At 43.5% G+C, this 14,559-nt stretch overlaps 1 protein-coding gene across 1 annotated transcript in view; it reads left to right on the top strand.

Annotated features, from left to right (window-relative positions):
• Positions 1–1,991, top strand: part of PLPP3 (phospholipid phosphatase 3) — an 81,768-nt gene extending 79,777 nt beyond the window's left edge. Inside the window, exon 6 of the mRNA XM_020976899.2 lies at positions 65–1,991. Coding sequence (XP_020832558.1) covers positions 65–190 — 126 coding nt within the window. The 3' untranslated portion in view covers positions 191–1,991. The remainder of the gene's footprint in view (positions 1–64) is intronic.
• The last annotated feature ends 12,568 nt before the right edge of the window (positions 1,992–14,559 follow it).

Genomic DNA, 14,559 nt, shown 5'->3' with positions numbered 1-14,559 from the left:
TCTTTGATTCCATTTGTCAAGCCAGGATCCATCCTGATGTTTTCTTCTCTGTGTTTGTTTCTAGGTCTTCTTCGTGTCCGACCTCTTCAAAACCAAGACAACTATTTCCCTGCCTCCCCCTCCCATCCGAAAGGACATCCTCTCCCCTGTGGACATCATAGACAGAAACAATCACCACAATATGGTGTAAGCCGCTTGGCTCCCCCGGAAAGTTTTGCAAACTGACTGCTGACAGCACCCACCTGCTGCTGCTCTCAAATCTCATCAGACAGTAGAATGTAGGGGAAAACTGTTTTTTGCCCACCCGATCTTTTTAAAAGAAAAAAAAAACTTACTCTGTGGCCTTGTGAAATTGGTTGTGGTTCAACCAGATGGAGACACCGGTGAAAACGGACACGTAAGTGAGTTCTAGGTGCACGGCTGGTCCCAGGTGTTCATGTTGTGGTGAACGCTGGCTTGTTCACAGGTGAACACTGGGCGGGGTTTGTAGAGCGGTCCAGAGCCCATTGTGCAAGCCACTTCGATTGTAGCCCTCCAGGAGGCAGACAGCACTGAACTGGGCTTTGTGGGTGGCGATCTCTGGAGTGGCCTCTCCCAGCTGTCTCTGGCTTCCTGGTCAGGGGCGCTTGGTTCCCTGCTGCTGGGACCCCCCCACCCCACCCCAGTCAGCTGCCCTGAAGGAGCTGTCCGGTCGGGACTAGTACCTTACTTACCACTTTACCCTCGTTTCAGCCAGTGACCGAAGTTAGCTCACTTTTAGCCACTAGGACAACTGACTTTTACAGACAGCACAAGGGTGAGAAAAAGCGGAGGGGGGCGATGCCCTTTTCCCACCATCACCCCTTATCTTTGAATGCATCAGTCTCAGAGTGGTCAGCAGATGACCACAGAGGTTGATCTGCACTTGCATTTGGCTAAGTCAGGTGCATTTTAGATGAAGTGAGGCGTTTGTTTCCCCCCTCTTCCCCCCCCCCAAAAAAGCATTAAAATTAATGCATTTTGTCATTTTCCCACGAGCCACATAATCTTAGACAAGTCCAGGGTTAGGGCTGGATTCTGCCCTGAAGGAAAGTACAACGGGATGAGGGGGTAGGGAGAGATGGGACATAAAGAACACCTGGCCCAGGGTGCCAGGTTGTGTCCTGCGCCTCCTTTTGGGGCTCATGAGCCCCAGGGGCCCTCTTAGGCATTTTTCTTGAGATGTGTAAAGCACTATGGATTTGGGATGGAGTCCCAGGAGCTGAGGATTCAGCAGGCTTCCGCACATTCTGCAGGGCAGAATGCATGCCCACTAGAATCCCTTGGCGGTTTCATTTCCTCATCCACTATCCGGAAGGCCCGACAAGTTAGGTTTTCTTAGAGGCAGTAGGTAGCAATCCAATGACTTGGCTTTCCCAGGAAAGGAAAAAAGGGATTTAAAAACAACCACCACCACCACATTTCTAGATCTTGGGTGAAAACCTTGCAAAGGGCTTAGCATCTAAGGGGTCATATAAAACCAAACAGATTAGCCATCAGCACATTCATCTTCAAGAATCCGTCCTACCATTTCAACTATAGCAAGCTATGATTTTTATATATAAATATATTATAAATAATGTATAAAACATTAAAAATTAACTATGTAAAATATTATTTCTGAAACAATTTTAGATATATCCACTATGATTATCAGCGGTGTCTCGACCTGTGTTATTTACATCGTGCTGCTTGAAAAAGCATTGAGTTACTTGTTGTTTTTTTCATCTAGTCAACTAAAAACGTTTGTAGCTCTGTAGGAGTCGTCAGGAGATGAAGAAAAGATAGCGACAGCTAGAGATGGTTGTATAAAAGAAAAAAGGTGAAATTGTCTGTATTTTTGTAACGTTGACATTTGTAAAGAAAAAGACTATTCAGAGACTTTTGTAGAATACAAGAACACAAAAGTTTGTATCCATAAAACAATGGCTGTATAAATGTGCTTTTGAAATAAAAGCTCATAACATGACTAATTACGCTGGCTGTTCTGGATTCCTTGTATCCCTGGTCTTAGGGTGGGGATGGTGGGGATTCTGAACTCTGGAATTTAGGAATCTTGAACTTCTGGCTTTTAAATTATTGTTGTTCAGTTGTATCCAACTCATCCATATGTACATACACGTACATATACACATGAATGCAGTTGTACCTCAGAAGCTGGTTACCTTGTCTATCCCTAGTCCCAGCTTTGGGAAAAGCACTTCGTGGCAAAAGAGAAAATTAATGAGCAAGAGATGTGTACATGGGGTGCTATTTGGGGTCAGAGGAAGGAAAGATCATTGTTCCCACCCATTGTGCAATCTCCCCATCCCGCCTCTGAGTCATGGTAATAACCAGCCACTCTCCTCAGCTGAATTGACTTCCCTATGCATTTCCACTAAGCTATGAGCTCCTTCCTTCATTTAACAAGCATTTATTTAGTGCTATGTACCAGGCACTGTGCTCAGTGCTGGGGATACAAGGACAAAAATGAAATAGATTCTGCCTGTCCTCAAGGAGCTTCTATTCAATTAGTGTAAAACAACACAATGCATAGTATTTATTACATAGACTTTCTTGAAATGGAAATTTGTTGCTATGTATTTTGAATCCTTTTACATTCTGTGCGCATGACATGCTTTTTTTTTCTATTTTGTATGTTTCAATATTGAAGTTTATAATATTTTTCTTTTTCTTTTCTCATGTATTTAAATTTTGGTAATAAAAAGAAATTTTTAAAAAAACCAAGCAACATGGATATATAGCAGTGAATAGGCACCAGGTAGGTACATTAATGAGGAATGGTTGGGAAAGGCCTCATGTCAAAGGGGTCCTTGAGCTGTGCTTTGAATAAAGCAAGGGACTCTAAGAGGCAGAGGGGAGGAAGGATTTCATTCCAAGCTTGGGGGAAAGCCTGTCCCTTTCTCTAAAGAACCTGAAACCCCGTATTGGCTTCAATCACTCCCATCCCTCAGTGAGCCCTTTGTTCAGTCATTTTCCAGTTATGACTGACTCTTTGTAACCCCACTTGGGGTTTTCTTGACAAAGATACTGGAGTGGTTTGCCATTTCCTTCTCCAGTTCATTGTACAGATGAGGAAACTGAGGCAAGCAGGGTTAACTGATTTGCCCAGGGTCACATAGCTATTAAAGTGTTTGAGGCTAGATTTGAACTCAAGAAGATGAGTCTTCCTGACTCTAGGCAGGTGCTCTATCCACTGAACCACTCCTTCTTTGAGCTTGCTACCTCTACAGTGACAGCATTCCTAGAGACAGATTCATAATAAAGTGACAATCTACCTATACTGAGAGTGAGAGGAAGCTGTGTTCTATGAGGGTGGGCCAGCTGAAGTACTGAGGTGTAGAGGATAGAGCCTGGAGAGTCAAAAAGACCTGGGTTCAAATCCGACCTCCAACACTTATTAGCTGTGTGACCTAAGTACGACATTTAATCTCAATTTTCTCTTCCTGTAAAATGAAGGGGAAATTATCTTCGATGACTGCTAAGGTCTGTTCCAGTCCTAGATTCTAAAAAAGACGATTTTCTATTGGTGCGTGCCAGTGGGCTGCAACACATTACAAACAGGAAAAGACCAATGAAAACAGAAATAATGTGTCATCAGAGAAACCTATGATCAAAAAAGAAGATGGGCTGGTCGCATGTTAAGAACCAACCTTGAGATGTCAGAATTCTGGGAATTCATGCCTCTAGCATGTTGGATGATCCCCATGTGCTAAATATGCAGGAAGATGTGCACAAGGGTTGCACAGGGTGGGCAGGCATGGATGGGTTGATATTTGCATCGCTGGAGGCAAAATTCACATTGATGAAGTTCTAGCTCCACTTGAGTTGGTATCTAAAATCAACTAAAATTGGTGGTGGGTGGTACAGTGGGTAGAGCATTGGATCAGGAATCATAATGACCTAGTTCAAATCTGGCCTCAGACTTACTAGCTATGTAACCCTGGGAAAGTCACTCAACCTCTGTCTGCCTCAGTTTCCTTATCTGTAAGATAATGCATTTACACAAGGCAGCTATGCTAAGCCATGGGGATACAAAGAGGCAAAACACAGTCCCTGTCCTCAAGGAGCTGACAAGCAACCTATAAACAGGAAAAAATTAGAAGAGAAGGCACCAGAATTAAGAGGGGATGGGAAAGACTTCTTGTAGAATGTAGAATTTTAACTGGAATTTGGAGGAAGCCAGGGACGTCACTAGTTGGCTGAGGAGGGAATATGTTCCAGAAATGGAGGGACAGCCAGAGAAAATGCTGGGGGCAGATAGATGGAGGGTCTTGACCATGGAACAGCTAGGAAGTCAGAGTCACTGGGTAATCTTCAATAAGATGTGAGAGTTATTGGCTTTTCACTTTTAACTATGAATGTTCACAGGATAATCTGGCTTAGTTTACTCTTCCTGAAGTAGAAAGCCTATTCCAAAATGGAATGAGTTGTCTCAGGAGACAGAAAATTCTCCTTCATTATTAGACTTAAGCAAAGACGAAATGACCAGTTGTTGTATGTATTGTAAAGGGGATTTGTTTTTCAGAAATGAAAAAGTGTTGGATTAGATGATGTCTACTGAATTTGCTTTCAACTCTGAAATTCTGGGATTCTAGAAAAATCCTAACTACAAATCCGCTATGAAAAGGGCAAGCTGGGTGCGTAGTGAGCTCCCCCTCACTGGAGGTTCTCATGCAGCAGCTAGAGGATGGGTGATTTGTTGGGGATGTAACAGAGATGGGGGAAATATTGGGGACAGAATAGAGAAGACAAACCCCGGATGAGATTTCTCGGTGAGGTCCTTTGCAACATGGAGATTCGATGATTCACTGCCTTCTCTTTTCAGCATTTCCTTTCCCTTCATTAGAGTGGCATTTGTGGGTAAACAGAAACTTTCCCTTTTCTCTCTCATCAGCTCTCTCTTCCTGCTTAATTGACTCACTGATCTGTGGAGGTTGCATAGGGGTTTATCAGACCATCCACTAGGGAGGGAGTGTGACAGAGGACAGAAGCTTGACTCTGGCCAGCCGAACAAATGGGTGGTCGTGTCATCATGGGGAGGGATGGGGAGGAGAAGCCAAGGAAGCTGACCAAAGTAATGGGATTACAACCAGCATGTCACAGGATTAAGAGGGTGGATGGCAAATCTGAGATAACACCCGGCTCTGAATCAGAAAACCTGGATTTTAATCCCCTGCTCCTCAATCTAACCTTAGAATAGGACTTCACAATTATTGAAATTATCTAGTTCTACCACATAATTTTCAAGAGGAAAATCAAGAGGAAGGTAAGGAACCTTCAAGATCATCTAGTTCAATGCCAGTTTTACAGTTAGAGCCAACCCCAGATAGCTAAAGTGAGTCACAGAGCTGTTAAGTAGCAAAGCTTGAATCTGAATGAAGGTGTTTTAGAGCTAAATCCAAAACATTTTCAACCTCCCAACACATCTGTAAAATGGGTAAAAAATTCAGCCCAGATGGAGTAGAAAGTTTAATGATATTGTCAATATGTCAACAAACATTTCTTAAGTACCTGTTATGTGCCAGGCACTGTTGCTAAGCTCTGGGGACACACACACATACAAACACACACACACACACACACACACACACATACACACTCAGGACAGTCCCTGGCCTCAAGGAGTTTACAATCCAATGGGGGAAGACAACACCCAAAAGCAAGCTAAAAAGTGGGGGTGAGGAGGTAAGGAGGTGGAGGAGTGAAGGTACCCAAGGTGAGGTGGCATAGTGAGATCAGAGAATTCCCAATGTAGTGCACTTGGGTCAGAAATGAAATGTCAGAGCTGCTTGAATGGAAATTTCAGAGTTCACACATAGCTCTTCTCTGGAGGTGGAGTACCAAGGCTGATGATGGGGTCTTGCAGATCAGGTGAGAAATGAAGAAATCACTTCAGGCTAGAATTGAGATGCAGTGGTGGAAAGACCTGGGTTCAAATCCTGACTCTACTTATTACCTGTGTTACCTTGGCCAACTCATTGTCAGCTAGGTGGCATAGGGTAAGACCTAAGTCTAAATCTAGCCACTGACACTTAGGCAAATCACTTTAATCTCTGTTTGCTTCAGTTTCCTCAACTGTAAAACATAAAAGCTAGATGACCTTGAAAGCACCTTCTATCCTCAGTGGGAAGATTCTGTTGAGTACTCGTCAGAACATTGCCTGGCTGTGTGGCCTTGGGCAAATCACCTAATTTCTCTGGTGTGTTCAGTGTTTTGGAAAAAGGAAAGGCTTCGAGGCAGCTAAGTGGCAGAGTAGATAGAGCAATGGCCCTGGAGTCAGGAGGACCTGAGTTCAAGTCTGGCCTCAGACACATAACACTCACTAGCTGTGTGACTCTGGGCAAGTCACTTAGCCCCAGATGCCCTCACCAAAAAAAAAAAAAAGAAAGAAAAGAAAAGAAATAAAAACAGCAGTCATCGCTTTCAAGGAGTTTCTGTTGGAATAGAGTTTACGCTCAGGTTTAAACACAATTCCTAGCTGTGTGACCCTGGGCAAGGGTCTCCATCTATAAAGTGGGATAGTAATTGCATCCAGTTCTGTTAAGACCTTGAAAGAGTCTCAGCCTCAGAATACCTGATGCTAAAAGGGTGGAAGGACTGAGTCTCAGAATCATGGATGAGTTCACCTTGATTCAGTCCTAATTCTGCCAGTAATTTGCTGCAAATCACTTAGTCTCTCTGGCTCTCAGTCTTCACCTGTAAAATTTATGTACTACATTATCTCAAGGATTCCTTCCTGTTCTAACAATCCAGAATTTTGTCATCATGGTCCAGTCTGGCTGGAAGGGAGAGGTTAGCTTGTAAATGAGAGTGATACAACAAAGGCAGCATCACACCAAAATGTAGAAGGCTTTGAATGCCAGACTGAGGGATGAAGGGCTAAATTCACCTGTAAAGGATTAATTGGTAGTTGGGCCACTTTTGGGGTGAGGAAATGATGTGTGGATCTCGGGGCAAACCATAGACCTCAATCCCCCCACTTCCTTACACATTTAGGCAATAAGATATCTGTAGAGCTGGGACTCTTCACCTGGGGTCCCTGAGTTTTTTTAAAAAAATTCTTTTCAACGACTGTATTTCAATATCATTGAGTCCCTTGTATTTTATTTTGTACCCTTATTTTTTTTTCTTTTAATTTTAAACACTTAAAAGCAATACTCTGAGAAGGGGGTTCATACAGGCTTCACCAGACTCTCCATGGAGTCCAGGACACAACCTTTTTGTTCATATGGGATAGAATATGGGACCTGGGGTCAGGAATTGCTGAGTTCAAATCCTGCCTTAGATCCTTACTAGCTGTATGACCTTGGTCAAGTAATTTAACCTACCTGGGCCTCACTTTCCTCATCTATAAAATAGGGATAAAAATTGCAACTACTTCCCAGGGCTGTCTATCTATCTATCTATCTATCTATCTATCTATCTATCTATCTATCTATCTATCTATCTATCCATCCATCCATTATCTCTTCTATATACATCTATAGAATATCTATTGAGCTATATTTCTATACTGTTTTGCAAATGTTAAAGCTCTGTATAAAGAAAGGTTAGCTGTCTTTTATTTCTACAGTTAAATTGAACATTAGATCACTTTAAAGGGAGGGGAGGCAGATAGGCTCAAAAAGGGAGCTTGAGGAGTGATTGTGAGGGTTTCACATTGATTTATACAGTTGCTCCGTGTTGTTTTCTTTTTCTTTCTTTCCTTTTTTAAAAAAATTTTCACATTAGTCATGTTGTAAGGAAGAATTAGAATCAGTCGGAAGAACCACAAGAAAGAGGAAACAAAAGAAAACAGAAGAGAAGAAAAGAGCAAATAGTATGCTTCAATCTGCATTCAAACTCCAGTTCTTTCTCTGAATGTGGATACAATTTTCCATCATGTCTTTCCTCCTTTCTCTTTAACTTTCTTTCTTCCTCCCTTCCTTCCCTCTTTCCTTCCTTCCTTTCTTTTTCTTTCTTTTTCCCTTTTTTCTTTCTCTCCCTCTTTTCTGTCTCTTTCTCCCTCATCTGCTGAGCCTTTTCCTTCTTGCGTCACTAACCAGCAGCTTGTCTGCCACAGGACAGTCCTTCAGACATCTCTAGATAGTGGTTCTGATTTCTCCTTCCCTCTAGACAGCACTGCTCAGGCGATCTAGGATCTTCCTTAAGAGAACCCAGAGGGCAGAACAAAACCCAGAAGGTGAAAGTTGGGGAGGGAGGCAGATTCCAAGTCCAGTGGGGGTAGGGAAGGTGAGAGGGCACCAACCAACTTTCACCAGATCTCGGTCAGCAATAGAATGGACTGAGTGGTGAAGGAAAGAGCTCTCTCTTACTAGGGACCCTCAAAGAGTTCTTCAATGACCACTTGTCTGGAACTCTGGAAAGGTGGTTCTCTCATTCTTTGGGCCAGGCATGGAGGTCAATGGACCCCTCAAACTCTCTGATTCTATAACTCTGCAGCCCCCAGTTTTTTCCTCCTTAAAATAAAATCAGAATGTTAATGGGAAAATCCCTGGATTTGGAGTCAGAGCACCTGGCTTCATAGCCCACCTCTGACAGCAGTTGACCTTTGGCAGATCACATCACCCCTGGGACTCAGTTTCCTTATTTGTAAGATAAGGGGGTTCGACTAGATGGTCTCCGAGGTCCTGTCCAGAGATCCTGCTTTGGAGCTCACTTTCAATCATCATTTGTAAACTGAGAGGGCTTGAAGGCCTGGATGACCCTGAAGGTCCTTTCAGCCCCAACTCTCTATTTTCTAATGTTCTGTTTTTAATGTTCTATGTTCAGGCCTACCATAACATGTTCTAATTCTCCTTTCCCTCCTCCTGATATCCCTTGTTCTCAGGCCCCTCCCAGACATTCTCTGATCTCAGGCCCCTCCCAGAGCTGACATTCCCTGTTCTAAGGCCCCTCCCAACTCTGACATTCCCTGTTCTAAGGCCCCTCCCAGCCCTGACATTCCCTGTTCTAACCTTCTACATTCACTTCTACTAAAACATGTTCTAGTTCTTTCTGCCCCAGGTTCTTTTTTAGCTCTTTTGATCTATGTTTCATGGTTTTTCTCTGCTCCTATATCCTGTCTTCTAAGATTTCTTTCATCAATTCTATAAAGTCCCTTCCATCTTTAATATTCCACGTTCTAAGCCTCCTTTGCCATTCTGTGCTCTCCCAGATCTCTGTCCCAGGTTCCTTCCAGCTCAGACGGACTGTGGTTCTGTGGTCTTTCAGACCCTGGGCTGGTTTCTGCTTGGCTGTGCACAAATAACCATGAGCTAATTTGCCCAGCTAAAACAGAGGGTTGGGGGTGGGAATGGGGGTCCCAAGCGCTGTCTCATTCTTGCTTCACATTTTCTCCCTGATGATCACAGTTTAGGGGAAGACTGTTGCAGTCTCTGTCCAGATTTTAGAGACCTGGCCAGAGAAGCCATCAGGAGAAAAGTCTCCCAGGGAACTCCCTTTCCCTCTGTCGGGGCCTGGGGCTCTTCGTGGGCCAGCCAGGGACTCAGAGGGCTGCAATTTCCCTTTGGATAAAAAACTTAAAGGCAACTCTGTGCCCCACTAGAGAAACCCATCACCAACCTCCCTCTAATGTGTCTCTGGCCAGGCGGAAAGTTGTAAAAAATAATAATAATAATAATAATTTTCAGTCCCTGACCCCCCTCCCTCTGACCCTCTTGTTTTGAAAAATAATTCAGCTGCCTGGGGTGGGAATCTTTGAAGTTCTTAGAATCGGGCCCAGTGCCAGGCTGAGCCCCAAGTGCAAATGGTCTCATTTCTCTCCCACCTTCTTCTTCCCCCTTGACAAAAATTCGCTTGATTTCTTCAGGAACCGCACAGGCAGCTTGCTTTTCACTTCTGGTTTCTTCCCTCTAACTTTAATCCACTGTTATAGCTGTGCATTGGTCCGTGAGAGTGTTTGAGGGGAGTGCAGATGCAGATTTCTTTCTTGAAAGGAAGAGGGGAGAGGGGTGGTGGTGAGAGGGGAAGGAGAGAGGGAGAGAGAGAGAAAGGCAGAGACAGAAATGAAGGAGCAGAGATAGAGAAAGAGAGAAAAAGGCAGAGAGAGAAATAGAGGCAAAGAGAGACGGAAATAGAAAAACAAAGACAGAGAAAGTCAGAAATAGACAAAGACAGAGAGATAGAGAGAGAGAGAGACCAAGAGAGACAGAGATAGAGAGAGAGAGAGACAAAGAAGCAGGCAGGCTGGTGAGACAGGCTGCATTGAGCTGGGAAGGGTGTTTCCCAAGGGTCTCTGTGAGGTGGGCCAATGAGAGAACACCCCACTTGCTTCATTCCAGGACTCCTGCTTTGAATGCTGAGGGAATGAGACTGTTAAACATTAGCACTTTCTGCTGGTGGTTTGTTTGGGGGCCTTGGATAGGGAGGAGAGAGCTGAATTTCCTAGTACTCTTATCTCTGAAAAGAGTAGGTTAGATTCTCAGAAATACAGGTTCGTAGAGCTGGAAAATGCCTGAGGATGGACCATTAGAACCAAGAATATTCACCTTCTAACAGATGGAAAGAGAGCTCAGAATACTGAATGTTAGAACATGGAATGTCAGCCCCTGCGAGGGTCCTTAGAGAAGACACAGAAGGTTAAAGCTGAAAGCTATCTTGGAATATAGAATTTTAGAGCACAGAATGTTCATTAAATGTGTTAGGCCCTTAGAAAGGTAGAACATCACATGTTAATCAAAGTTAGAGGGACCTGGGATATAGAATGGTATTACATAGAATGTCAGAACCCAAAGGGACCCTTGAGATGGGCTAATCCACTGTCCTCTTTTACAGAAGAGGAAACTGAGAAAGTTTCCAAAGAGAAGAAAAAGTTATTTAACAAATTACTTATGCTCTGTGAATTTCATTGTCCTTCTTTGTCAACTGGGGGAGTTGAGCTAGCTGAAAAAGCCTCTTCCTGTGATTAGAGCCCCATACTGGTCAGTGCTCAATTGTATGGAGGAGCCAGATAAAATCTCCCCTGCTTGAATTCACTCTCAGCAGTGGATAATTACTGATTTGATTTGAAATAGAATGTAGATATCAGCCTCAGGCCCCACCACTGGCACAGTTGTGGATTAACATACAGTATTTATTCTATGGTCCCTTCCACTTCTGCTCCCTAACAGTGTCACTTGAGTAGTGTCCTCCTACTCTTTGATCTTTGGACAACTCAGCCCCGTCGTCTACTCCTTCCACCCTCTTCCCATTCAGGTTGCTATCTTTTGTTGTTCAATTGGTTCAGTCATGTTTGACTCTTTATGACCCCTTTTGGGGGTTTTCTTGGCAAAGACAATGGAGTGCTTTGCTGTTTCCTTCTCCAGCTCTTTTTACAGATGAGGAAACTGAGGCAAACAGGGTAAAGTGATTTGCCCAGGGTCTCACAGTTTGTAAGTGTCTGAGGCTGGATTTGAACTCAGAAAGATAAGTCTTCTTTATTCCAGGTCTGGCTCTCTGTGCACTATGGAGCCCCCTAGAGGCCCAATGGACATGGCAAACCACTCTAGTATCTCTGCCAAGAAAACTCCCAATACTATCTTTTACTAAGTGCCAGGTGACTCTCCTGATTTGGGCTACATGGCCACTAGAGTCCCTTTCTTCTTTAAGTCTAAAATGGGATGAACCAACATGTTTAAGTTTACAAAGGTAGAAATGAGAGAGAGGGCTACTTGCCCTCAAGGAGCTTACACTCTACTCGAAGGAGTCTATGAGTACACAGATAAGGAAACAAGGAGAATGTACACAGTTTATCCATAGCACCTGGGACATTTCAGGCTGTGACCAGAGAGCCCTCAAACACACTCTTTCTCCCAAGGCTCTCAATAACCTATTGCAAAATGGGCTCCAGCCGAGGTCACCTTGAGGACTGAGTAAAGAAGAGACTTCCTAAAGCAAACAATTGCAAAATACCCAGCTCATGCTCAGAACATGACTCAGCCCTGCTCTCCCGACTACACACACAGAGGAAGGCACATGGCCAACACAAGGTCTGTCTGATGACCTTGCTCATGCCGGTCCTCCAGGCTGTAGAGAAAAGTTCAATGAGAGGACCATTCATCGTCTTCGCTAGCTGTAGGTGACTGATTAGCTGAAGGCTCATCATCTGACTGGGAAGACCCAGGAGGCTATGCTGGGAGTCTGAGTCATAGTCAGGGAAGGCAAATTTGTGAAGTCAACACACATGGGTTCCCCAACTATACCTCCTCCCTTTGCCAGGCTCTCCCCGAGACTGTCCAAACCACAACCAAACCTGTACCTTTCAGGGAGAATCCTTCAAGGGTTCCTGATTTCTTTTGTGTGGGCCCTCCTTCCACTTACTGAGACAGAAAAGCATTAAGTGCCTACTAAGTTCACTGCACTGTGGATACAAAGACAGAAGGGAAAGCAGTCCTTGCCCTGTTCTGTGTGGAGAGCTTTCTAGTGGAGAGCTCACTGTCCTAGGGTCAAAAAGGCTTGGATTCAGGTTGTGCTCAATGCCCCAAGCAACGAAGATTGTAAATGGCAGACATGGAGGGTGTCTCCAATCTTGGACTTCTCTATTTTAAGAAAATCCATCTAATCTCCATCTCCTGCCCTCAAGGAGCTTACTTTCTATCTTTAGATAAAGACAAAATCCTCCACTCTACCTTCTGTTCAGTAGCACAAGCTAGAAATAATGATTCATTGGTGAGGGAAGAATTTTGCTTAGCTCTTAGAGGAGGGGTAATAATAGTCATCATCATAATCATAGTTGATATCATCATCATAGTGATTATTTATTATTTTTTATCATTTATATAGTGCTATAAGCACCTTTTAATGTTCTTGTGAAACATTTTACAAATACTATCTCAGCTGATCCTTAAAACAACCCTGGAAGGTAGGTGCTGTTATTATCCCCGTTTTACAGATGTAGAAAATAAGGCAGACAAAAGTTAAGTGACCTATCCAGAATCACAAGCTAGGAAGTGTCTGAGGCTCGATTTGAACTCATGTGACTCCAGGCTGGATACTCTGTGTCCTCTGGTGCTCCCTAGAGCTAGGCAAAAGCAAGCAAATCCTTGCTCTCAAGGAGTTTACATTCTAATGGGACACAACACATTTTAGGGGAGTGGGAACCAGGGAAGGGCAGAGAGATCAGCCTTATATGACTTGGGACATGGAATTATAGAGTGGTTGAAATATTCATCCCTCTATGGCCAACATGGGGGTTAGGCTGTCCAAATTAGCCAGATTAATGTTGGACCACCTGCTCACAGACACAGACACACAGACACACAGACACACACACACACACACACACACACACACACACATATGGGACTTGGGGATCATCTAGTCTACCCCAACTCCTCATTTCACTAAACTGAGTCCTAGAGAGGGAGAAGGGTCACATAGTGCTAGAGGTGGGATCCACGTCCAGGTCCTCTGATGCTAACCCCAACTTGCCCAAAGCTGCAATGAAAAGTACATGGGTGCTTGCCTTTTACATAGGCAGAATTAGTAGAATTAGTGCTAAACCGGGAATCATGAAGACCTGAGTTCAAATCCAGCCTCAGATACTTAGCAGCTGTGTGACCATGGACAAGGCCTTATTCTCCTCTGAGCTTGAGTTACCTCATATATAATACGGGCAGACTAATAGTACCTCCCTCCCAGAGTTATTGTGAGGATCCCCTGAGATGTATGGAAAGCTCTTTGAAAGCCTTTAATTGCTATATAAATGTTGACCATTATTATTATTATTATTATTAATATTTGAAATTAAATTGAACATGAAGTTAACTTAAAGCAGGGGTGTGGGGGGGAGGAAGATAGCACAAGAAGGTGGCCTGAGGGATGACTGGGTGTCTGTGATGTTTACACATAGATTAGTATAGGCTTCAGTTTCTTCATACGTAAAATGAGTTTGAACTAGGCAAGAGCTCTAAAGCGATGGTCAGATGGTCCCTCATGGTCATTCTAGATGGTGAGCCTCTTGGGGGGGAGTGGGACATAAAGCTTCTCTGTAGTCCTTACTGTACATTGGAGGCACTTGATAAAAGATGTGTGTCCAGGTGGCATAGGTGATAAAAAAAGAAAAAGAAAAAGAAAAAAAGGACATAGGACATAGGGAGATGGGGTCTCTCCTTGTAGCTGTGTGACCCTGGGGCAAGTCAATTCCACTCTCTCAAACTCATCTATCAAATGAAGCTCATACAGGACCCTTGTTAGAGGGCCGTAAAGCATATACGTGCATGGAAAATGTATATCTGATGCCATGTATACGACAATACATCATTACCATGAATTGCAATATCAGTGTAAGCAATTATTATTGGTTATTCAAATTCTAATCTTTCAGAAAGTGCTTGAAGAAAAAATGGCTTCTTCCTTGAATGCTTCCATAGCACAGTGCCTGGCACATGTTTATTGACTGAGCACCTAAGACATATTAATGTCATAAATACTCGTCTGATTAATTTACTGAATAAGCATAAGTCAGAAGACACTAAAAATAACAAAGGCGTAAAATTATTTTCTAAGCCATCCTGTAGTGGAGAGAACATTACTAATCTTAGGAGCCAGGAGATCTGG

The sequence above is a fragment of the Phascolarctos cinereus genome, unplaced genomic scaffold (assembly GCF_003287225.1).
Source record: "Phascolarctos cinereus isolate Bilbo 61053 unplaced genomic scaffold, phaCin_HiC Scaffold_5;HRSCAF=322, whole genome shotgun sequence".
In the NCBI taxonomy this organism is placed as follows: Eukaryota; Metazoa; Chordata; class Mammalia; order Diprotodontia; family Phascolarctidae; genus Phascolarctos; species Phascolarctos cinereus.
This window is presented reverse-complemented; position numbering and strand designations above follow the sequence as displayed.